Source organism: Eulemur rufifrons, chromosome 1 (genome assembly GCF_041146395.1).
Source record: "Eulemur rufifrons isolate Redbay chromosome 1, OSU_ERuf_1, whole genome shotgun sequence".
Taxonomy (NCBI): domain Eukaryota; kingdom Metazoa; phylum Chordata; class Mammalia; order Primates; family Lemuridae; genus Eulemur; species Eulemur rufifrons.
Window position 1 is genome coordinate 51401557 of NC_090983.1, and position 9822 is coordinate 51411378.

Sequence of the window (9822 nt, forward strand, 5' to 3'; positions counted from 1 at the left end):
GCCCAAAGATTTCCATTTTGTCATGCAATTGCTTACCTGGATCCCAATTTATCATAAACCCGGTGTCCTCGGCCTCAGAGTGGGCGCCAGTGGGGGGCAGAGCTAGCCTTCCCCCTTTGTCTGCAGACAACACTGTCCCAACCCTGGTCTTGCGCGCTCGCAGACGCGGCCATATACCCGAGCATACGGAATTCCCGGTAGAACGGAACCAGGCTGAGGTTCAACTACCAATAAACGCAGGAGGAACGAGTTCGTAGTCTCCGAGCTGGCTTCGCCTGCGCTGCGCTCCCGTCGGTCCACCCGCCCGCCCGTCCGCTCTCAGGCCCAGAGCGGCGGCCACCCGCGCCCCCACCCACTCCTGGGTTTCTGCCCAGCCCTCCCAGGCCCCCCAGAGCTCGGGATTTGTTTTGTTTGCGGAACGTGGTCCTTTCTGGATTTGGAGAGAGCCCCGGAAACCCCCTCATAGTCGGGAAATACAGACGCTGCCTTCAAATGCGAGCATATTTGTTCACGTGACCCTGAGGGAAGATTGTACTGATTGAGGCTGAAACTTTCACGCCATCCAGCCCCGGAGCACAGCCAGGCCTGGGGGCTGGAAGGAGGGGCGCAGGAGGCTTGGGCCCCGGCGCCTTCCCTGGGGCAGACCTGGCTGGGTGTGGGACGGAAGGAAAGAACCCTATCTCGAAGCTCCGGACCGACTCGGCCCCAGCCTGGCCGCCCGCAAGAGGATGGGGCGTTGAGAGTCTCTCCCCCCACAACGACCTCTGACCCTGGCCGGGCCTTCCGCCAGACTGGTCCGGGGGTTGGAAATTTTGCAGGCCGCCTCCAAAGGTCCCTGGACATGGCTGTGGAGCAGCAGAGGCTCAGGGTTCCCCTAACTCCCGGGCTGCGCCCCGTACTCCGCATCCGCACGCACCGGGGAAAGGCGCCCTGCCCGCCTCCTAGGCCGACGCCCCGCTCTCCCCTTCCCGGGGCGAGGTAATTACGTGGTGGCAGGGCACCGGCTCTAAGGTGGAAGCCACCGGCTCTCAACCCTGACCGGCCACCTCAGGGAACCCCAGCCACCATCTCCACTCCTTGGGGCCTTGACTCCTTCCGCACTCAGCAGCAGCCGAGTCGTCGCCACTTCTGAGCTACAGAGGACGCCTAGCAGGCGGCTGGGACCCAGAGCGACCTCCCCTCTCTGCGCCCTGAGTACCCCAACCGTGTCCTTCGAGGCCTAGAGCCGCCTGGGCGCTGAGCCGCTGCCTGCTGAAGATCCGGGCGGGACCCGCGGATCCCGCAAGCCCAGCGACCGCCGGTCCGCGGCTTCCCGCTTCCTGCGGCGCCTCTTGGAAGGCGAGGAGGACTGGGGAAACAGTCCTGGCCGGGCTTACCTGGGGGACAAGGAAACTTCTATTTTAGAAATATTAAATCACGACAGGTTCCCACCACATTCGGAGTAGTCGGGTGGGAATTCTGCATGTGGAAAAAATTAAGCGAGCCTGGGCCAGCAGCCGATCTCCAGCTCCTGGCTTGTAACGAACTCCCACAGCCTTCCCTCAGCCAGGCCCCGCACTCCGGAATCCCGCACCACCGGGGGCTCTCTACCCCATACTCCCCGCCCCGTCTCAGTTTCATCGCCAGCTCTGCTTCTTAGCAGCATCAAGCATGGGACCGATGCCCTGTCGCTGCTTGCGGGGTGTTAGAACCGCAAAAGCGTCCAGCAGCCATAGATGAGCTGGGGAGGAGGGGTAAGGTCCACCGCAGCCCCACTCCAGAGGTGCAGAAGGTACCCGAGGCTCGAGCCCCCAGACCCGGGTCTGGGGGACAAAAGCCCCTCCTTTTGTTCACCTGGCCGGGCCTGGCCAGAAGCCCATTCGGCGTTTTTCCGGGGGTGCCCCCAGTCCACCCTCACCCGGAGGACCCCGCCCCCCAGCCTCCTGCCAGGGGCCGAGCCGGCGGCCCGCAGCAAGTGTTAATCCCCAGCTAAAGAGGGGGGCTACTTTGCGGGAATTTGTCTCTAGGAAAGGATCTAAGCCTTCTTCAATCGGAGCATATGTTCATAGAGCAATAAACCGGAAAGATTTACAGTCCTCGCCCGGCCCCCAACAGTCTTGCACCCTTTCAGGAATTACTTACGATGATTTATCACACCAACCCGGGCAATTGTCACACTGATAAAATAGCCCGGGCCGGTGCCCGCCAAGCCCAGGCCTTGGGAGGCTGTTGGCTGCCGGGCTGCCAGCGGGGCTGGGGAGGCTTTTTGTGGGTTCCTCTCTGGGCCTACAAGGGGATGTATGGGTGGGTTGGAATGGGTGGGGGTGGGAGGGGAGACGATTCTCATTGAGAAAAATGCAAGCAGCTCAGCGAAAGCGCCCAGAATCTGCGCCGGAGTCACTTGCAAAGCACATAAACATTTGTCATCTTTGAATAATTGAATTAATGTGTTATTGTTTGAATGTATAATTCATAACGGAGGAAACTTTGTTTCTGTCCTGACGGGGAAATATACACAATACCCCAAAAGAAATGAAAATACACACACAATCCCAAAACAACCACCACACAGCCAGCGCCAGCTTGCCGAAATCATCCCGAAAGCCAATGGAGGCACCTCACAGAAACAAGAGGGAAGGAGGCAAATAAAGAGGCACCCAAGCCGGAGCTAATAGCTGGAAGAATGCCCGCTGCTGCCCCTGCCCAGGTCCCTGGCAAGCTGGGGGTGCGGTGGGGCAGGAGCGGAATGGCTTTTAGGTCACCGAATTTTCTTGGCGTGCGGATGAAAAGGTCTGAAAAGGGGAGTGAGCAAGAGAGACAGCCTTTTGCAGCTCGCCCTGTTCTCTCCCTGATACTACTTTCCCCGAAGGCGTCCCCTGCTCGCCCCAGGGTCTTCCACTCGGGCGGCAGGGATTTCTTCCCCTTGCGTTTATTTTAATTCTTCCCTCAAAAATTGAAAAGACAAAAATAAAGGGGAAAGAAGGGGAAATTCCTCACTGGGGTGACAGAAGCAGTAGAGCTTGAGTGGGGAGGTAGGAAAGTGGTAGAAGCAACTCGGAAATCATTATCTGTTGGTTAAAACCTGCCTGGGGTAAAATTTCAACTCGATTTTATAGCCTTCTATTATGACGCAAAGAAAAATTTACGACCCTCGCTTGAAAAGAGGGCCAGGGCCTTTTCTCACCGGTTTAAGAATAGGCGGCAGATGCCGTGACAGCGACCATTGTTCCCGGTAGACACAGGCGACCGGGCAACCTCGGCCCGCGTGCGCCAGGCGCGTCCCCCAGCCGGGCCGGTTTTTTACAACTCCTGTTGTCTTGCAGCAGCCCGCGCGCACCCTCGCCCCTCACCCTCGCCCCCTCGCACCCTAGCGCCTCGCACACCCTCACATCCTCTCTCTGTCTCTGTCTCTCTCACATACACGCGCGCGCGCATACACACACACACACACACACACGCACACTCGGCCGCTCTCAGTAATTTTTCATAAGTGCAAAGCTTTGCTGAACCAAAGGTCACCATCCAAGCCACTAACAACTTCTCGCCGGCGCGCAGTTCCAAATCAGGAAGCAAAGGGAACTATTTGTCAGCAGCCCTGACAGCTAAGTTCATTAAGGATTTAAATCTGATGAAATAAAAGTCGCCAAAATATTTACCTGCCGGCCGCGCTCCGGCACCCGCCGGGGGCCGGGATGGAGGGCCGGGGGCGCCGCGTGGCCCCCCTCGGCGGGTGATATTCTTGGGATCCCTGCACTTTCCAAGTCGGAGAGAGCCCTTTGCGTGGCAGATTAATGACGACTCCGTGTTTCTTAAGGGACGTGCTGAATTAATTATTTCGCCAATCACGTGGTCGGGACTTGTAGAAATCTATTCTTATCATCTTCCTCGCACTTTGAAAATTCTCCGGGTTATGAAAGGCCCTCCCCCGGCTGCCGGCGAGCCCCGGCCGCCCAGCCCGGCGCAGGGGGCAGGGAGGGCTCCCCAACATGGCGGGCGGCGGGAAGCGCAGTCTGCCGAGGGTCCGGATTTACTGTACTGTACTCAGCCGGCTCGGCTATGGACTCTCTTCCTCCTCGTCCCTGCCGGTGATTCAATACACACACGGTATTGATGTATTGGTGGGCACAGGAGGAGCCATTAACCAGAAGACGGGCAGAGGACAATCATAAAATGTGTCTGAATATTTAAACTTCTGTCTGCGCACTTATAAATACACATGTCCACGCGTCTGGGGCGAGCCCTTCCATATATTAAGGACACATGTCTGATTTTATGCATTCTGCTCATTTCCTGTCTCGACCAAGCCCCCCATCTATTTTGGAACTCCTGTCTTGGCCCCCTCTTCAAAGCGAGGCCAAAATCTGAAAAAGCGCTCTCGGTAAAAATAGTGAACGGTACTTTTTATAGTGGGGAGTGTTTATTGTTGTCTGAGGGGCAGAGGGGGCGCTGGGGAAGGAGGGGCAGGTGCTGGAGCCCTCGCTGGGGCTGAGCAGCACCGGAAAAGTGAAGAAGCCCAAGATTGGAGGCCAGCGGGGTCAGGTCAGAGCAGCTACTGACTGGCCCAGAACCCAGCACTCTCTCCCAGAGTTTCTTGGAGAGGGGTGGGCAGGAAGGGTTTCTCTACTGCCACATCACAAAGACCTCCCCTCAGGGCTCCAAGACTGAAGGGTTGTCTGGGGCCCAGAAAGCCAAACTGGAACCCCCTATTAACCAGGGCAATTACTTTTTCTAAAAAAAAAAAAAAAAAAAGCAAACCACCCTGCAGCCTGAATCCAACCCCAGGCTTCCCAATGCTCACAAAATATGGTGGCCAAATTGGCTGTGTGCTTATTTGGGGTAGGAGGTGATAATAGAATTGCTAAGCCTTACAGGGTTTAACCTTCACACCTTAGGCACCAAATAACTTGGTGCCTAATTTATTGCAGAAAATAAAAAAATAAATTGTTTATATTGAATGTTAGCTTTTAGAAGACTTAACGGAAGAATGCTTCTGTCAAGGCATCAAACAGGAGGGAGATTTTCTACACCTTTTATTATTTTAAATATAGATCAATGAATTACATCAAAACTACAGGCAACAATTAGTATAAATAATACTTTAATCAGTGGCAGCAAAACATTGGTCAATTCTATTAAAAAAGCATCTCGTGTGAACAGACACCATGGGGCTGACTGACAATGTCATCTCACAACAAAAGGCTGCGATGGACAAAGTGAGATGGGAGTCTGAGGAGCAGTGTCCTCAGCAAACATTTCACTCTCCCCCTCCCCCAGTCACAGCCCCAACACAGGTTTTCTGTTGTTGTTGGTTTTTGTTTTTAAACACCAAAACACACACTCTGGCTCATATTTAGGGGAACAAATTAGAAACAAATAATAACAAATGGGCACTGGAGCCTTTCCACATGTAGCTTTCTCCAGCACACATTCCCAGAGAGAAACCCATTTCCTTCCCTGCCCTAGGTGGTTGGGGGGCCCTGCCCCTTCCGTGGCCCACTCCTGTGGGCCCAAATGGATGCTGGGGTCTGAGTGGAACTTCAGGGTAAGAGGCTGCCCACTGGGCCATCAAGGCTCCATTAACATATCAAAAGACAATCCCTGGAAGCTGAGCAGGAGAGCTGAGATTTACAAACAAAGAAGTTGTTTCTCTGATTAAGTTACTTTCCAAAGTAGTGTGGCTATGTTTGAGAAGGAGCTTGGGTTTTCCTCATTAAAACATGCCTCTTGGCTTTCCTCTGGGCCAGGGATGATGTCAGTTAAGTAGTTGTGGCATTTGGTAAGAAGCTGGGGTGAGTAACCTGGACTTCTGAGGAGAGGGAAAATCCATATAATAATCTCTATAATATATATGTAGTTGGATGTTATGAAAATATATACTTCTCTCCCTCCCGAGGAGTAGGTTCAATATATGCACATATTTAGGTTTTAAGAAAGAATCTTAGCCACTTTCCAACTTGCCTAAGGATAGCGGCTCTTTTCAAATTCTACTTCCAAAGACTGCTCTCCATGTTAGAGGGGAAAAAAGAAGAGAAGGGTAGTTAGAGTCCAAAAGGTTAAGGGTTTAGAGGTCAGTCTCCCGGCTGAAATACAGCTAATCGAATAGAAAATTTGTCCTCTGGATGAACCTGATTCTGTAATTTACCCGAACTTCAGTAAAATACCTTTTCAGCTTCTCAACGTGAGGGCGTCAGAAAAAAGACGTCTTGACTATGTATGAACTCTGTGCTTTTTGTCATAGAAACAATGATGTGAATAATGCAGGAATATCCATCTTTAATATCCCGACGTGGCGATATTCAAGTATTGCCCTGTGCAAGTCTGAGAGCCAGGCTCACCCCAAGGAGGAACAAAGAGCTGTCCCCAGGGTCTAATACAAAAGACCAAGGCTTGGAAGATACTTTAGGAGAAGTGGAATTTCAGCCTAGGGACTCCAGTGAATACCTGCCCTCAGCTCTCAGGAGACACAGAACCAAAGAACACGCCTGCAAAGAAAAGCTTTTTTCCCTCCCACTTAAATATATTTTGAGAATTACCACTGAAACCTTCTAGGTATTCTGAAGCACTGAAAAAAATAACACCATTCTGGATCTTAAAATTAAGTTTTAAGCTTATACCTACTCCCTCTCCCCTTTTGTCCCCTTTTGCCAGCTCCAACCAGGGGTTTCTTTTTTGAAGCCTGAGACTTTGGGGTTTAAACTTCCAAAGACTTGTACATTTGAGTACATGAACTCTGGCCATTACCTTTGACTCTTTCCTCCTTATCCTCAAGGGTCAGCATTTTAGAAAAATGAACTTTGAACCTTTCTCAGGCAAGGCATAAGAAAAATGACTAAAGAACATCTCTCCTGTTGTTTAACAGTGATTTTTTTTTTAAATCACTATTCTCAAGGCAAACAAGAAGGCTTGAAAACTTTTACACTTTTGCAATTTCTTCTTCTAATTAATGGCCTGAGAGAAACTTCCTTAGATTTGGTTTTGTAAAAATTGGAGCTTCAGGGGGGAACCTCCCCCTCCCAAGACCAACTTTTATGGACTTCTAGATTCAATTAAGTTTTTTTTTTCTTTTTTAAAGCAAGACTTCCTCACCTTCCCACTTTCTCCCCACCATATAGCCCCTCCCCCACATAGGCCATATACCAATTTCTATAAAACACTGCTATGTATTTGGGGCATTTGGAATCCTATTGGAACAGAAAATTCAGTCATTATCTAACAATCCCGTACATAGAGTTTTGTTTTCTTTCCCCAGAAGGAAAATGTTGGACCATTTGTTTCTTTTTTTCCCCTTTCCTTTAATCATCCAGAACTGGCTGTAAGCACAGTGCTGAAAAAAGCACGTGTGGAAATACATTTTCAAGAACTCAACTGAATGGATCCTTTGCTTCCCTCTAGAAGGGTTAAGGGCCCCCTACACACATTTCCAGGGAGTGGGGAGGGGGTGGAGTTCAAAATCCTGGTTTATAGACAGAAGTAAGACATACATCTCTGATTCTGCTCCCTGAAGCTCAGTCCCTTTCATCGTTTAAGATTTTTGGCATGAAGGTGTCAGTTATTTCTGTACCCCATTTCCTAACAAATAAATATTTAAGCAAATAATATCTAAACATAAAATAACCCGTTTCCACTTTCTTCCTAGACTTATTTCTTTGGACATAGGGCCACTGGGAGCAAAATATTTTCTTTTAATCATACAGGAAATTCTACAGGCAACCCAGAAAGTTCCAAAATCCTGGCCCAGCTCTCCTACATCCACTGAAATCACCTAGCATGGGGATGGGCCAACCTTCTGCTTTAACTCCCCCACGTTATTAAACCACAAAGCTCCCTGGAGGGGTGGCATGGGGGAAAATGTCCAAATTCATACTGGGATAAAGCATCCAACCTTCATCTGCAAATTCAAAATCCAAGAGCAGAGATTTTCATTGAGTTTAATGACTCCACAAGGTTTTATATTCTCAGTAGCTCCTGCCATATAATATACTTAGAGAGAGAATCCCGCCCCCCTCCCATCCCCATCCCCGATCTAGGGAGGGGGCTGCCCTCGGGCAGGATGCTAACCTAGTCCGAGGGCGGCCTGTGTGTCCCAGGTCCACCCCACAGTACCTTAGAGCCCAGCGAGGTGACAGCAGGCCCGGCCTGCCCCCGCAGCTTCCGCTCAGCCTGGAGCGCAGGGAAGGATGGGCCCAGGGTCCCCACTTCTATAAGGTCGTCAGGTCCGTGTGGTGGTCCTTGGCCATCGGCTGCAAATGCTGGCCCGGGGCAGCTGAGGAGGAGCAGGAGGAGGAGGAAGATGAAGACGATGACCTGCCTTTGGTGTTGGGCAGCTTGTGGTCTTTTTTCCACTTCATCCTCCGGTTCTGGAACCAGATCTTGATCTGGCGCTCGGACAGACACAGGGTGTGAGCGATTTCGATCCGACGGCGTCGTGTCAGATACCTGTTAAAATGAAATTCTTTTTCCAGTTCTAGGACTTGCTGCCGGGTGTAGGCCGTCCGAGACCGCTTGGGCTCCCCACCGGTGTAGTTGGGGTTCACTGCGAGACAAAACACAGTACAGCCAGGTCAGCGCCCTGCCACTAGTTAGGCCCCTCGCCTCTGCGGCTCACTTCCTGACCCGTCCTGAGGCCGCGGCCCTCCCCGCGCTCCCAAGCTCGCTTCCTCCCTCCCGCCCTCTCCTTGGCTCACACACTCTCTCCCCCCCACCCACCCCCTCACACACACCCATTCCCCCAGGCTTGCAGCGTGGGATCTCCAAATGTGCTCCTTCTCTGGGGCCCACCACCAGCTGCGGAATCCCCAAGCATTTTGGAAACCCCCCTCTCCTCCACCGCGTTCCCTCTGCTCTGAAAATGGAGTCCTTCCCCACCCCACCTCCTCCCCACCCCCTTTTGCGCCCACAGCAGAGCAGTCAGCCACATGGTCCCGGCCTGCTCCCTCAGCTATAAAAATTTATGGAGAGAGTAATTGCGGCGCCCATGGAAGCTCCACATGCCCCCACCCACTGGCACCCTGCTCCGGGACACCCAGGCCAACCGGCTGGAGTGGGGATGGAGAGGTTGCTGGAGTCGCGCCTTACCCGAATTCACGTGCACCTTCTTCATCCAGGGATAGACCACTGCTGGCTGCTTGAGTGCAGTCCCGGGGGGCGGCTGCTTGGGGCCGCCGGACTGGCTGCAGGCCCGGGCGCCAGGCAGGGGCGCGGGTGGAGGCGCCGGGGGCGCCGAGCACGGCTCTCCCGGAGCGGCGTAGTGACCGCCAGGGCCGCTTGGCTCTTGCCCGTGACCCCGCGCAGACAGTGCCGAGCCGGGCCCGGGGCCGCCGCCTCCGAAAGGCTGCTCACCGAAGTCGGGCCGCGGGTAGAGCCCCGGGGGCTGGAAGTCTGCGCCCTGCGCGCCGCCACCGTAGTAGTCGGCGCCCTGCTCGCCTAGGTAGCTGCCCTGCAAATATTCCTCGCACGGAGGGAACTTGGGGTCCACATACTTGGAGTTCACCATATACGAACTCATGGCCATTAATTTCTGAAGGTAGAAAATACTAATTTTTCTCGTGTTGTCTTTTTTTCTCCTTCCATAGGGCCCTCCTACTTGCTGTCAACTGAATAAAGTTGGGCGGCCATGTGACCAGGCCAGCCAATAGCAAGGGAGCGAGTTTATCACCGGGTTGGTGAGCATCTCATAATTTTCACAAATTTAACTAAATAACATACGTGTAATCAAGTGACTCGCCATGGCACATTTGAGCCTCCGCCAGATGTTAATATAGTTCTAATCCCTGGCACCCCCATTCCCCTCAGGTAATCCTAGCTTTTGTCTGCCATTGATTTTACTAACCTCTCCACTAACCC

At 52.7% G+C, this 9822-nt stretch overlaps 1 protein-coding gene across 1 annotated transcript; it reads right to left on the reverse strand.

The window, feature by feature from the left end:
- Positions 1 to 7893: 7893 nt before the first annotated feature.
- Positions 7894 to 9574, reverse strand: HOXD4 (homeobox D4). The gene is made up of 2 exons (XM_069470528.1): positions 9055 to 9574; positions 7894 to 8512 (listed from the first exon to the last, which is right to left on the reverse strand). Exons 1-2 carry the CDS (start codon positions 9488 to 9490, stop codon positions 8178 to 8180), a joined length of 771 nt encoding a protein of 256 aa, XP_069326629.1. The 5' UTR covers positions 9491 to 9574; the 3' UTR covers positions 7894 to 8177.
- Between the last annotated feature and the right edge of the window lie 248 nt (positions 9575 to 9822).